Source organism: Enhydra lutris, unplaced genomic scaffold, assembly GCF_002288905.1.
Source record: "Enhydra lutris kenyoni isolate GAN:26980312 unplaced genomic scaffold, ASM228890v2 scaffoldscaffold22, whole genome shotgun sequence".
In the NCBI taxonomy this organism is placed as follows: domain Eukaryota; kingdom Metazoa; phylum Chordata; class Mammalia; order Carnivora; family Mustelidae; genus Enhydra; species Enhydra lutris.
Genome location: NW_019154106.1, coordinates 11375571 through 11391452, shown reverse-complemented (window position 1 = coordinate 11391452; position 15882 = coordinate 11375571). Strand labels below are relative to the sequence as shown.

The 15882-nt window shown below is 40.1% G+C and overlaps 1 protein-coding gene across 1 annotated transcript; it reads right to left on the bottom strand.

Moving 5' to 3' along the window:
- Nucleotides 1-1655: 1655 nt before the first annotated feature.
- On the bottom strand, nt 1656-14963 carry LOC111150277 (transcobalamin-1-like). The gene is made up of 9 exons (XM_022507718.1): nt 14885-14963; nt 11817-11996; nt 9798-9938; nt 8745-8900; nt 7280-7467; nt 4667-4856; nt 3474-3663; nt 2122-2240; nt 1656-1717 (listed from the first exon to the last, which is right to left on the bottom strand). The coding sequence occupies exons 1-9, from the start codon at nt 14961-14963 to the stop codon at nt 1656-1658; spliced, it is 1305 nt and encodes a 434-aa protein (XP_022363426.1).
- Nucleotides 14964-15882: the final 919 nt, after the last annotated feature.

Genomic DNA, 15882 nt, shown 5'->3' with positions numbered 1-15882 from the left:
AAGACAACTATCATATGATCTCCCTGATATGAGGGAGAGGAGATGCAACATGGGGGGTTAAGGGGGTAGGAGAAGAGTAAATGAAACAAGATGGGATTGGGAGGGAGACAAACCATAAGTGACTCTTAATCTCACAAAACAAACTGAGGGTTAATGGGGGGAGGGGAGTTGGGGGGGTGGGATTATGGACATTAGGGAGGGTGTGTGCTATGGTGAGTGCTGTGAAGTGTGTAAACCTGGCGATTCACAGACCTGTACCCCTGGGGATAAAAATATATTATATGTTTATAAAAAAAAAAAGAAATAAAAAAAAAATTGAAAATAGAGCTACCCTAGGACCCAGCAATTGCACTACTGGGTATTTACCCCCAAAACACAAACATAGTGATCCAAAGGGTCATGTGTACCCCAATATTTATAGCAATAATGTCATGTCCACAACAGCCAAACTATGGAAAGAGCCCAGATGTCCATTGACACATGAATGGACCAGAAGATGTGATAAGCACACACACACACACACACATGAATATTATGCAGCCATCAAAAAATGAAATATTGTGGGAGATAGGGAGAGGGTGGTTGGGTTATGGACATTGGGGAGGGTATGTGCTATGGTGAGTGCTGTGAAATGTGTAAGCCTGATGATTCACAGACCTGTACCCCTGGGGCAAATAATACTTATATGTTAATAAAAATTAATTAAAATAAAAAAATGAAATCTTGCCATTTGCAATGATGTGGATGGAACTAGAGGATATTAAGCTAAGCGAAACAAGTCAATTAGAGAAAGACAATTATCATATCTCACTGATATGTGGAATTTAAGAAACAAAACAGAGGAGAGATCATAGGGGAAGAGAGGAAAAAATAAAACAAGACAAAACCAGAGAAGGAGACAAACTGTAAGAGACTTTTAATCATCGGAAACAAACTGAGTGTTGCTGGAATGGATGGGGTGGAGGGATGGGGTTACTGGGTGTTGGAAATTGGGGAGGGTATGTGTTATGGTGAGTGCTGTGTGTTGTGTAAGACTGATGAATTACAGGGCTGTACCTCTGAAATTAATAATATATTATATGTTAATTATTTAAATTTAAATAAGAGAAATGTTAAAAAATAAAATAAAACAGGCTATGGAAAAACACAACACAACACAACACAATACTATAAAACACTGGGTACAATGCTTGTAAGAAAAGGATCAATGAAGGATGCCTGGGTGGCTCAGTCAGTTAAGTGTCTGCCTTTGGCTCAGGTCATGATCCCAGGGGCCTGGGATTGACTCCCCACACTGGGCTCCTTGTTCAGCATGGAGCCTGTTTCTCCTTTTGCCCCTCTGTCCTTATTTATTTATTTTTACTGTGTTATGTTAGTCACCATACAATACATCATTAGTTTTTGACATAGTGTTCCAAGATTCATTGTTTATGTATAACACCCAATGCTCCATACAATACATTTCCTCCTTAATACCCACCACCAGGTTCACCCATCCTCCCACCCCCCTCCCTTCTAAAATCATCAGTTTGTTTCTTGGAGTCCATAGTCACTTATTAAATAAAATCTTTTTTAGAAAAAAAAAATAAAATGGAGATGAGAGAAAAGGAATTTATGAGGCCAATCTCTGTCTCTAAGTCCACTGTTTGAATTTATTAGTATGTGCTCCAGCGAACCTCCAAATCATCTCCTGCATGGACAACATAACTACCAGCTCCTGAAAAGGAAGAATGAAAAGTGGATCAAATGATTCTTTTAAAGATTTATTTATTTTAGAGAGAAAGAGAATAGGAGCAGGAAAGGGGAGGGGCAGAGGAAGAGGGAGAGGGAGAGTATCTCAAGCAGACTCCTCACTGAGCGTGGAGCCCTACTCAGGGCTTGATCTCACAACCCTGAGATCATGGCCTGAGCTGAAAAGAAGAGATGGACTGAGTCATCAGTCATCAAGAGACTGAGTCATTCAGGTGCCCAATGGTTCAAATGATTCAACTACCAAATCACCAAATAATGGATCTCACTTTCTCAACACCTTGGCACATTCCCCACCAAAGCTCACACACTCACATTGGGATGTTTGGGGCATTGTCACTCTGTGGGGCTTTTTAGCGCTCTCTCCCTTACCTTGGTTTAGGTGTTCACCATTGCTCTGGAGCTCCCAGTAGGTCCTGTCATTAGTGCTGGCCTTTATGCCCTGAACACTGATTATGTAGGGGCCCCATGTGGTCTCCTTTGTTTCGAACCTGTGGGGACAATAAATGAGTTTCAAGAACTTAGAACTTTCAAGGGCAACTTTAATGGGCATTTCTTAAACTTCAATGGACCTAAGAATCATTTGAAGCCATTATCAAGAAAAGCAGATTTCTTGGCCCTATCCTCAGATCCTTTGATTCTGTAGATAAATAGGTGGTGACTAGGAATCTGCATGTGTCATAAACACTCCAGGTGGTTCTGATGCAGGCACCGCACAATCTCTGCTGAAGTAGAGGAATGAAGCCTGTTTCTGCCCCTGCCTCCCTTCGTGGTAGACACTTTGTATTCAACAACTGCTAATCTTCTACCCCAAGATAGTAACGGTTGAAGAGACAAAAGCAGAAGAAGAAAATGTTAACCTCACATCCTAGAGGCATCATAAGTAAGTAGGTTTTCTCTTAGGAAAGAAGAACAGGAAAGAGCAACTTAATATTTCATATTGTGTTTATTAAAAAGTGACATGGCCAATGTTTGTTTCACATTCCCTGGCCACATTTCTCTGCCTTCCTAGGAGCCCTTGAAAGCAACTTTTAAAATACTTACATTGTGTGTGTGTGTGTGTGTGTGTGTGCGTGCTCATAACATTTACAGTACATACTGTATATATAAAATTTTCTCTATGGCATCTTACATCATGTTACTAGACAAAGTAAATAATTGCTGATTAGGTTTAGGGAGTCAAGTGAATCATACCTTTCAGAGGCAAAGTTAGTATCTTAATTTTAATATTTGACCTCTTTAGGCCAGGAAACCCAAATCTAGGGCTCCATGAATCTGAAAGAGGGGAGCATGGAGAGACTCAGGGCATTTGTGAAACCTCTGATTTAAAGGACAGGTTTTGTGTCTATGTTTACTTGTCTGGGATCAGAAGCCACTGCACTCATCTGATTTTCAAAGGGGTCAGTGATTCAAAGATAATGACCCAGTGTTCTGAACACAAAATGGCTGAGCTAAGAGGTTCTCTTTGTTGAAGGAATTTTACTGACAGAAGAGAGATCCCTTGGACTTATTCACCCATTAAGTGAACATTAATTTAGTACCTACTGTGTGTTGGAAGATGGAAAGTCTCACCTTATTTTAACCCCTGCCATGAGATGTAGAGGGACAGCAAAGTACTAATGAAGATGTGTTTCAAATATACTTTTATTCAGGTACTTACGTGGTCTTACTGAGTCTTTCAAAATCACCCAAATACTTTCACCTTAGGTTAGGCACAGACATACCTAAATAGAGTTGGATTTTCTTTCTGAGCTTGTTCCATCACATTTAGGAAGACAGAACCATCTGTCACAGAGACCACAATGCGATCTTTTCTGTTATCAATTACCACAGAGTAATTTACTTGGATTTGTGAAGGTGAGACAGCAGGTGTCACTGATATAATAGGCTCCTGAGTGGAAGTGTGGAAGGAATCTGGCAGAAACAGAAAAACAGAGAAGAATTGATATCCAGAAAAATAAAAATGATGTTCAAGTTTACAAACACATCCAACCCCTCCCCCAGGCCTGCTTTCCTTTAGGTAGAGGAGGATTGCTACAAGGAGCAAGAATCATCAGCCAAGGGGCGGATCTCTTGTGTGCCTAAACCAGATAGGCACCAGCTTGTAAATGTGTGGTTCAGCTTCACTCCCAGCTGTTTAAACAATGCAGGTTCCCTGTCTCCTCTTTCTCATCAACCCTCCTGAATTTTTCTTTTCTTTTCTTTTTCTTTTGTATAGCCTATAATGATGCTTCCCTTTTTTGGGATGCCTTTTATTTCTTAACATTTATTGAAGACATATTAAGTATCAGGCACTGTACTAATCATTTTACACAGCTTATCTTATTCAGTCCTTACAAATATCCATGTTAGGTATGTTTATCATTTACATGTTTTATATTAGTAAACTGAAGTTTAGAGATTAAACATTTTGTCTGAGGTTTCTAAACCTGCAAGTGGCTGAGCCAGGAATGAACATAGATAAAAGTCAAATCTTCTTTCATCCCTGGTTTAAAAATCAGTTGTTTGAATAAATGATTCATGTTCTAATTTTCTTATTATAACCCTTCCATATTCCTTCCATATTCCTCTGAGTTCCCTGAGGGCTCACTCATTGTGCATAATGGAGAGTCAGAGAGCATACTTTGTTTAGAATGGGAATGATGCTCAGAACATCTCTCTAACCATCAGAAAACATCCCTTTGAAGATAGACATTACTGAATCAAGTCTACATTGTTTATCAGTGTTTGAAACAAGAACAACCATCTACGACACTGTTAGGAACAAATCCTCAGGTGGTTATAATCACTGGTGACACATGGAGGACCGCATTCTATCTGGGAACTGTTATGCTTTAGGGGTTTATCTGGTCAGTTTTGGTCCCTAAGAACATCTTAGTCTCACATTCTTTGGGTATTCTGCTCTGTAGTACTCTACCTGAGCTGTAGACACAGGAAGAGTCTTTGTTAACATCCAAGTAGGTCTTTCCCATCAGGGCCGGTAAGATTTGAGCTGCAGCAGTTGGCATACGGAATGCTCCTTGAGAAATTTCTGTGAGCACTGTATCCCGTGTTTTTTCACAAACCCATTGATTTTCGTTGTAATAGTTGGGTGAGACAAAGAGAGCCTAATGTGTGAGAGAAAGAATGAAAGGGAATGAGAATGAATGAGAGAAAGGTCAAATAGGGGGAAAGCCTACATCTAATGAATTCAGTAAATATTTATTGGACACTAACCACAAGGGGAAGCACCTTGGACAACTAGGATACCTTTCCCGACACCAAGAAGTTTAAAAACTAGTTTGGGGGGAGATGGAGAATTGCTTAATAACACAACCAGTAATGGCATCAATAAGAACAGACTTTACCTATTCACTCTTGTAGCCTTGACACGGAACAATACCTTTCACATGGGAGATACCTGATAAATGCTGTTAACAGACAATCATGGAGGAGTCCCTAAGGCGAATGCCTTAAGAGAAGCATCTAGTGCCATGGCTTTTCAGAAGAGGGAGAGCACATACTTGAGGAAGGTAGTACTTGAGGTAGGCCTTGATATGACAGCATTTCAGTAGGAGACAGGAGAGGAGCACTATACCCAGAGGGAATAGCATGATCAAGGATGCTAGAGTAGGGGAGGCCAGGGCATGGCCTGTCTCTGATGACACTGTCTGCAAAATCCCTGGGGAATTCCTCATGGCCTTGGAGGACTGGTGTACAGGGGAGACTCAGGGTGATTGTGGAAGAACAGGCAGAGAATGAGGTTGGGGCCACATTGGTGGATCCCGGAGCTTCAGAGTGAGGTGTCTGACATTATTTCCTTAACAGTGTGGAGCCAAATAGATTCTTGAATAGAAACTATAGAAGCAGCAAATGTAAACCAGAGGGGACAGCATGACGGGGTAGGAAAATTTAGGAAGGTATCAGAGTGAGTAAGACAAGGACAAAAACAGGTTGGTCCTGCAGACGTCACTGTAGTTTCTAAGGGAAGGACGGTTCCTCTTTTCATTTTTCCTGAAGACCTTTTAAGTTAACCAAGAAGTCAACAAGCATTTGTGGGATATTTTTTAAAAAGGATTATAGGGGTGCCTGAGTGGCTCAGTGGGTTAAGGCCTCTGACTTCGGGACATGATCTCAGGGTCCTGGGATTGAGCCCGTATCGGGCTCTCTGCTCAGCAGGGAGCCTGCTTCCTCCTCTTTCTCTGCCTGCCTCTCTGCCTACTTGTGATATCTGTCTGTCAAATAAATAAATAAAATCTTAAGAAAAATAAAAATATAAAAAGGATTATATTTCATTTCATCTTCAAAACTGTCTTGTAGGCAATCAGCCCCCAAGCCTGCTGTGAATAAATATCCCCTGTAGGGTTTTAAAACCAGACCAAGCTGGGTGTTATATGTAACTAGTGAAACATTGAACATTACATCAAAACCCAAGTCATGTATTATATGTTGTCTACTTGAATTTAAATGAAAAAATGTAAAACTGGACCAAGGCCCATGCTCCACCTCTCAGTTTCCATATTGACTGACTGATGGAGCCTAAATATTAGTGTTTTCCAAAAGCTCCTCTAGATGATTCATATGTGCAGCCAGAATGGACAACCAGTGTTCTGTGAAGGCCAAACTCAGCAAGACAGACAACAGGCTCTCACCAACAGTAAACACAGCCTGCGTGATTGGACCACTCTTACACCCCCAGCTTCTTGTAATTTTTCTCAAGGACCCTTACTGGCCACATTGAACACGTTGATCTTGCTAAAATGTTCTTTCATGCTTCTGGTCTTTGTCCTTGCTGTCCTCTCTCCCTTGGAAAGCCCTCTCATCCTGGGGTGGCCTGGCAGACCCCTAGTCATACTAAAGACGCAGTGAAATTTTGTTTCCTGTCAATCTTCCTTCATCTCTTCTTGTATCTACCCCTTAGGGTCATGTAAATCAGTGAGTGAGTGCAGAAATAAAGCCCCAGACTTCAAGGAACATATACAGGGCAGAGTAGGTGCCAAGTATGAGTTTTGAAACCAACTGTTTAGGTTCCCTCTCCATGTAAATCACTTTTTGGCCTTGTAATGTTAGGCAAGTTACTGATATTCCATGACTCATGCGCTTATTCTGGGAAATGGAGCTAATAATATTTTACTCACTGGGCTGTTGTGTGCATTAATGAGCATGCCAGTAAATACTAGCTGGTATTACTGGCACTGCCTCTTATCACTTGGACAACCATAATCTAATTTGGGAGATAAGAGGCAAGCACCAAACGCTGGCATATGGCATATGGTGAAATTGCATTTGATAGAACAACATAAGAGGTTGGAATAGACTCTAAAATTAAAAAAAGTTGTAGTCAGGAAAAGCTTCATGGAAGCACTGGACATGGAAATGTAAGGATCTAAGGTGAGGAGACTACATTTCGATCAAGGGAGAAGAATCACATAAAATCAGTTCGTATAGGAAACAGAGTGGATAATATCTTCTGGGGCTAGGAAGAAGGGATATAGATATTTCTTTCCTTCATAACTCTCTTCTCTGTCTCCTGTTTTACCCTCTGACTTACCTGCATAGCTTCTCCTGTACTATATATGTTTCCGAGGAGACCATTTTCTGTTTTCTGAGACAGAATCTTGTTTATCAGTGACTCTGTATAATTATTAATATTCTCTATATCCTTTCTATCTATTTGTTTCTGCCCTCTTGTTTTGTTCTTCACACAGGTCAGAGCCAGGACAGCTATCGCACCAGTATCTGCCAGGAAACAAAACATTGGTGATAGGGTGACCAACCATTCCAGTTTGCCTTGGTCTGAGGGGTCTCCTGGTAGGTAGGATTTTCATCACTAAAAGAGGCTCATATCTGGACAAACTGGGAAGATTGGTCATCCTAGTTGATGATGGGAGAGAAGGATTTGAAGAGATAGCAATCATCTCTTCAGCACTAAACACTCAAATATTTCAAGATCCCTTTCTTATGTTCAGTATCCCTGTGCCTTGTACACAATAACTCACCTGTTGGTCATAGGAACACATACAGATTTGCAGGTGCATATACATGGACAGTTTTCCACTTCTACATCTTGGCTGTTCTCATTTTTTTTTTTTTAATCTCTCAGCCATATTGGCAAAGGAATTGGGAGAATTCATGATGATACCCCAAGCAACATATGTCTTTGCAATGTTCCAATGTTTCCATTAGTCTGATTAGAAAAATAGCACTTAAGAGAGTTGTTTTCCAATAAAGTTTCTTAAGGGGGAGGATAAAGCAAGAGTTTGGAAGAAGGGAGGATAAAATATTTTTTCCTGGCTTGTTACTTAGTTCCCCTGCTGGATTCTTTAAGTGTGGTACCTTCCCTCTCCCATAGAATGAAATCTCACCTTACTATCCAGAGATACTGAGTGGTGATTCTCTTTGGGCTTCTTGGAGAAAGATAAGCTTGTGTATCTGGATCCATAGGGCTGAGCAACAATACTAGCTGTCTAGAGGGGGCTTCTTTTTGGATGTGTAAACTGACCCAGGAGAAAATTTCTAGTCCTTGTCTATTGAAGGTACAGACTTTATTAAACAAAATATTGGGCCTTGTCCATGGAGAGGTTGTGTTGTCCAAGTAAGTCCACACATTCAGTGCTCCCAAAAATTAGAGAGAGAGGTGAAGTTAAGTTAAATGAATTCCACTGTTTTCCTGCCTCTATCCTTACACTTCCTAAAATGTCTTATATGAAGATTTTCACAATCTATCTTTATTTTACAGATGGGAAAATTAAGGTCAAGAGTTAATATCCATTGGTTATATAATTCAAAGAAGGAGTAGTGTAGGAACTGGATCTTTCTACTATATTAGATATCTAGAAAGATGCTTAAATGCCCCCCAATATTCGTTCTTCTCAAAAAGAAAATTCTCTTCCCTGATCACTAGGGTAAAGAGGATAAAAATAAAGTCCAAGTACTTACAGGTAGAAAAACTCAAAGGAAAAGACTTACCAGTGACTGTGTCCTCTATGCCAAGGGACCTGGGTGTAATCACTCACCTACTGAGAACTGTCCATGAAAATGGTAATTTTTATTTTCAGGATTGAGGAATTTAGCAACTTCAGTGATTGAGTAATTCCCACTGAACAGACACAAGGCCAAAATGTCCAGGCTGAGCTGGTAGTAGTTAGTCAGTGGATTACCATTATGATCTTCTGTCAGAGAGGAAAGAAATATCTTACTCATGGAAATAATAGTGGAGTAATAAACTTTCAATCCTTTCCTACCTGCTTTTTAAGAATTTCTTTACATTTAAGGAAAGGTGAGTAATAGAGGGAGAAAGATCACTCATAGAATCATCAAACCTAAGAAATGTAAAGGTTGTTAAGAGCCACCAATTTAACTCAACTCCTTTCATTTTATAAATGAGGTGACTCAGCACTAAAGAGATTAAAGTACCATCCTGATACTCAGGTGGTTACATAAGTAGGACTAGAATGCAGATTTCCCACCACTAAGCTTCTTGCATTTTGAATGGAAATGTGTTCGAACTGTAAGTAGAAATAGAAGAAGTAGAGGCCATCTCCCAAGAAGATGGGATTAGAACAGCTTAATGGATAACAGGATGAATACTGGGTGGGTGTTGAAATAAAAACAATGCCCCTCAGTAGCCACGTGATCACTATCAGCCTATTTTTCCTAGTGATAAAGCACTTTTGGCCATCTTTATCTCTTTATCTCTTCTACTAGTATCATATGTTTTGGTACTTCTGACATAGTGTCTTGTATTGCTCAGCCATTTTTGGTGTATTTCATTATTTGTCTAAAAGCCAAACTTCTAGAGAACAAAAAAACTGTGTTCTATTAGTTTGTGTGTGTGTGTGTTCATCATCTTATGTAAGGTGGATGTAAAGCCCATGCTCATTTGGATCTATTTGAGAAGAAAATTCAAGATGCGTGTTGAAAGAGGGAAGAAGGGAAAATGATCAAAGATATGTGGGATGAACAGAATGAAGAGGAGGAGGAAAGACTGAAGGGAAACTTTTCATTGAGATCTGAACCAGTGGAGGAGAAGGCAAGTTGTCCAGGGACTCTGAACATTTGACTCTCACCCATATTTCTGATTTCTGCTTTGTATTTATTTCCTAGTCTTTTGACCAGTTCAGAATAATTTATAGACATTCCACCAGGTGCTTTACATGCTCCCAAAGCCAGTATAGCCAAGGCAAGCTGTCCCGAGGTTAAAGATGGCTCTGAAAAGAAAAGTATTCGAGTTTAACAAGGTACATGTTTGTGATTTTTTTGGCATCCTGTCTTTCTTGTCTTACATCACCTGTCAATTCTCTTTTTCCACTCTATACAAATATTTTACTGTTGTCTTCTTTATTCCCAAAGCAGAGACTTTTCTAGCAGTGCTGTATAAATGCCAGCTAGATCATAGTCTTCCCCATGAAATCATGAGGTGTTTTGGGAATGCTGCAATCCTTATACAAATTTTAAAAGGAAAAGAATAGATAATAAATCTTTGGGATTTACTCTCTTTGTGGGTGCCATCTTGCCAAGATAGTAATAATTGACTTGGATGTTCTGCCTTGTAGAGTATCAAAATTCTCAGGTTTCTTGTAATTCTTAGAATAATATTGTGAGGTAGGTAGGGGTGGCTTCATTTCTCCCTTATCTCAATTAGAAAGCTAAGGTTCTGTATTGACATGAAGGGCTCAGCATCTAGCCTGCATTCAACCCCAGTCCTCATCTGGGGTGCCTGGGTGGTTCAGTTGGTTAAGCATCTGACTCTTGATTTTGGCTCAGTTCATGGTCTCAGGGTTGTGGGATTGAGTCCTGTATTGGGCTCTGCACTGAGTGCTGAGCATGGAGTCTGCTTAAGATACTCTCTCTCCCTTTACCTTGGTCCCTCCCCACCTCTCTAAAACAAACCAAGAGCAAAAAGAAAAACAAAACCAAAAAGACCCAGTCCTCATCTCTATTTCCCTGCAGTTTCCTTGCTATTGTCCGGTTTCTTACATGTGGGCCATATCCCTCCTGGTTGTGAACTCAGGTAACTTATAGAACAGTATTAGTGGATAAGAGTCTTTAATTTATTTTGATTTTCTTTGTGACTCTTTAAAGGAAAATATTTTTCAGGACACAGACAAGTAAGGCCTAGCTGTAAATAGCAAGAGGATTTGAGGTATCTTTCTTTCTTTTTTTTTTCATTTTATTTGAACATTTTATTATAATTCAATATAATAATAAATATAAATAATAAATATATAATATATATTTATAATTTATATATATAATATAAATAAATAAATAATAAATATAAATAAAATAAAATAATATTATTATAATTATTATTATTTTAATTAACATATAATGTATTATTAGTTCCAGGGGTACAGGTCTGTGAATCGCCAGGTTGACACACTTCACAGCACTCACCATAGCACATACCCTCCCCAATGTCCATAACCCAACCACCCTTTCCCTTCCCCCCTCCCCCTGGCAACCCTCAGTTTGTTTTGTGAGATTAAGAGTCTCTTTTGGTTTGCCTCCCTCCCGATCCCATCTTGTTTCATTTATTCTTTCCCTACCCTCCAAACCCCCCACTTTGCATCTCTACTTCTTGAGGTATCTTTCTGTCCCTTCAAGTTTTTTTTTAATCATTTTTTAAAATTTATTTTCAGCATAACAGTATTCATTGTTTTTGTACCACACCCAGTGCTCCATGCAGTCCGTGCCCTCTCTAATACCCACCACCTGGTTCCCCCAACCTCCCACCCCCCCACCTCTTCAAACCCTTCAGATTGTTTTTCAGAGTCCATAGTCTCTCATGGTTCACCTCCCCTTCCAATTTCCCCCAACTCCCTTCTCCTCTCTAACTCCCCATGTCCCCCATGCTATTTGTTATGCTCCACAAATAAGTGAAACCATATGATAATTGACTCTCTCTGCTTGACTTATTTCACTCAGCATAATCTCTTCCAGTCCCCTTCAAGTTTTATACAGCTAGGATAGATGTAACAGGGAGACTTTGGATACAAAATTACGTCCAAAGATCTGTTGCTGGAGATAATCTTTATGGATAGGTAAGTCTTCTCCTAAAACTTCCAGAGAATAAAGCTACTCACCTGTACTGTTCACAGTGAGTATGAATTGTTCAGTCAGATGTTGATCTTGGCTTTGGTTCAGGGACCCACAAAGTCTGAGGGACAGCAGTGCATTGGCGGCATGGATTCTTTTGGTATAATTTGAATTGATCATTGTATGTATCAGAGGTTTTAGAGCAGCTTTGTTTTCCTTGCTTACCTCTGTGGTAGGGGAAGGAGGAAATAAGAAGAAATAAGAAATGCACACTATGAAAATATTAAGGAACAGGAACCCTAGGAACAGTGTTGGTATTAAAATGTTTGGTAACAGATATGTTTAGTAACAGGGCACAGAGAGAACAGTCCAGTGGTCACTGACTGTGTTGCTGGAACAATACAAAGGTGGGTCTGGAGTCTCTGCTCCTTTACCAGTGTGGAAGTGTTTCCATTTTTTAACAGCTTTTTCAGCCTTACTATTATGTATTGGCAGATTATCAGTCCTGCCCGGGAGATCTAGTATGATTCCCTGACTTTGAGGAGGAAGCCTGTGTATCCCTAAAGAGATCCTGAGGCCAGGGTGTCCTTAAAGAAACTTCCATAATTGAAGGCTTAATGGAGACTAAAATACAGGTCTTCTGACTCCCAGTCTGTAGTCCTCACTACTTGCTGGATTGAGTTCCTCCCCTTCTCCATCTTCTAACTCAATCAGGTTATTAATACCAAGGGAAAGAGGGCAATAGTTCTGTGGTACGGTGGTGACTGACCCCAGAGAGCTGAATTGTCTGGTTGCCCAACTGATTTGGCATCAGGATTATTATTCAGCAATCTATACCTTTCAGAAAACATCTAGTCTTAGCCTATAACATGACCAAATCCCAAAGAAAAGGATGGAGGAGTCACATTCTACTGTGGAATTAAGAGTCCAGAGACCTCAATAACTGGAGGAAAATAAGAAGAGTTAGTTTTAAGAGTTTTAAGAGTTCTAAGAGTTACCACTTAAAATATTTTTAAATGAACTTTGTTTAAGGGTGCCTGGGTGGCTCAGTTTGTTAAGCAGCCAATTCTTGATTTCAGCTTAGGTCATGACCTTAGGGTGGTGGTATCAAGCCCCACATTGGGCTCTGTGCTCAGTGCAGAGTCTGCTTGAGATTCTCTCTCTCTCTCTCCTTCTGCCCCTCCCCCAAATCATGGTCACTCTCTCTCTCTTCTCTCTCTCTGTCCCTTTCTAAAATAAATAGATACAATTTTTAAAAAATGTACTTTGTTAACACTCCCAAGAAAAGTCTTACCCATCTCCAGATTATTTCTTGGGTTAGTGGGGATACTGAGAATAGCATGAGCTCTTTGTTCAGCCAGACCTTGGTTGGATTCTCTGGTCCCTAACTTATGACTATGGGTGCTTATGTAACTTTCTTGACCTTCAGTTCCCTCATTTTAAAATTGTGGATATTAACCTTTATTTTATAGTTATTGGACAAGAAATCAGTTAATAAACTATAAAGTACCACACATATTATCACTCTTAGCTCAACTGTAGTTTCTATCACTATATTTAGGGAACTGAGGCAATGTGAGTTCTCTATCCCCAATGTGGGGCTCAGAATCACCACCCTGAGATCAAGAGTTGTATGCTCTACTGACTGAGCCAGCCAGGCACCACTTATCTTTCTTCTCTTTATAAGACAGGGAGATATGGACCGGTGGTTGTAGAAAAGTCCTTCTTTGTTAGAAGAACAATTGGACAGTTGTTGAGTCATGGCTGAGATTTTATGGAAACATCCAGTTCAGCAGATTTTCTGGCACTGAAACAGACTTTTCATTTCCTGGTCAACCTCTCATCAGGTTCCTTGTCCACAAAAGACAGGTAATTATTCTGTACAATGGATTGAACTTCAAAACCTCCACAGAGACCCCCCTATTCTTAGGATACAACAAAGGAAATGACAGGCCAGGAAGAAAAACTAGAGTTGGCCGCATTTCTGCTTTAGCTTGTGTGAACACAGGTCTTTCTGCTGTGGTGTTGACCTCTTCCTGTAGGCTCCAGAACACCAGGAGCATGTAGCCACCAATGGCACCACATAGTCATCTTTGGACTGGGTTTAAGCACAATTCCAAGATAAAGACTTACGAAAGAGAAACCATGCAGCTGAGAGCTATACCAAGCTTCATAACATCACTTGCTCCAACACCTTTCCCCAATTATCCTCAATTTATGGATGAAGCTAAAAATATTCGGAAACACTGGATCATTCATCTAGTAAGGGGTTAGATTATACCAGAACCAGTTTTTCTTTTTCCTACTTAGTAGTTTTTAATAGAATCACACAATCTTGGGATCCTATACCCAGAGGAGAGATGATGGGCTTGTATGCATGCCCTGTGGGGATGAATTGGAGAGGCTGATGTGTACCTTGGAACATCTAAACTCAACAATGACAAGGGAGAAGTTTTTGTTATTCGAAAGGGATTTTTAACATTTTTTTCTGTGCAGTTATAAGGGGTTAACCCAAAACCCATGGGTTGAACTTCAAAAAAATAGATTGCATCTCAAATTCAAAATAAAGCTTTCTATGATCTTGAAAAATTTCTGGTATCCTGAATAGTCTATCCTTGAATAGAAGAAGAATAGACAGTTTCTTGGTAGGGTTGCTATGGTGGAGAAAATCTAAACATAGGAAGAATAGTTAGGCAAGTTAGCATTGAATCTACACCCTCTCTTAAAACAACATACGTTATTGAAATTTCCTCACCATGTCCTGCCAAATTTTACATTACTCAGTCCAACCACATATAGAACTGAAATAGGGGGGCATCTGGGTGGCTCAGTCAGTTAAGTGGCTGTGTTCTGCTCAGGTCATTATCGCAGGGTCCTGGGATGGAGTCCTGCATCGGGCTCCCTGCTGAGTGGAGAGCCTACTTCTCCCTCTCCCTCTGCCTGCTTCTCTGCCTACTTTTACTCTCTATCTCTCTGTAAAATAAAGAAATAAAATCTTAAAAATAAAAAAGAACTGGAATAGGATATTTTCTCAGGTCACTCTACACAAGTCCTCTGCCAGGAAACTTTAGAAGACTAACACACAAGGAGTAATTTTAGCTCAATGCGTACTTACCGCAGATCTCGCATTGTTGTCTTGGAATAAGAGAAAACAATAGGAGCCCCAGTAGGGGCAGCTGGTGAGATTGTCTCATCTTTCCAAGTGTTCAGGAATGGTGAGGACTTGTCTGGCTATTTATTGGGTGATGGCAGAGGGTAATGAGAGTTCCTCCTTTAGCTTGCCTCAGCCTCTTTCACTTAAGCAAATATTGAGCAATGTCAGGGGGTGTGGTGTGGTGAAGTGTATTTTTCCAAGAATCGTGATAAACCAGGAAGAAGACTTGAAAGATATGGTCAGGGAGGAAGAAGAACTAATATTCTTTGTTTCCTATCCCAAACTTTAGGATTCACATTCCTTACTTTCCTTCAACCCAGTGAGGATAAATTAAGTTTCCTTCTTTTTCCATTCCAGTCTGGTTGTGTTTTATTTATGTCTCTTGAAACATTAGATTTGATGGGCAAGGGCTTAACACATAAAAAAATGGAAGTAGAAGTTGTAAGACTGAAATTGACCAGGCAAGTTGTGGGAGCCTGGCCCTTGAGGATCTTTGGCATAGTGGTTTCTGATGCATGATTTCCTTCTAATATAGATGCCCTGCGAGTTTTATAGCCCAGGAGGAACACCACAGAGATACACATCAAATGTGGATTTTTGCTGTGCCAGGAAAGATGCTATAAGCTCCATGTAAGATGTGTGTCTATCATAGGTCTCCTAGAAACTATTAGAGAATACTATCAGTTTGGCCTTAAAATGTTTGTTATGGGTCAGCAAGATGGTGGAATAGGAGGTCCCCGACTCATATCCCCCCATAGCAACAATCATTTTAGCAGCCATCCATAGACACAAGTTTCTATGTGGGAGCTTTGTGTTCCAAGTAAGAGGTTCAGAAACCTTATTGGAGCCACTGAGGAGAGCTGTATTGAAAGGACATACCAAAGAAGAAAGACTTGTATTCACAAAAGCTAAAGCACAGAATTTGCCTGCTCTGATTTTTCTTCCTGGCCTTTTTCCCT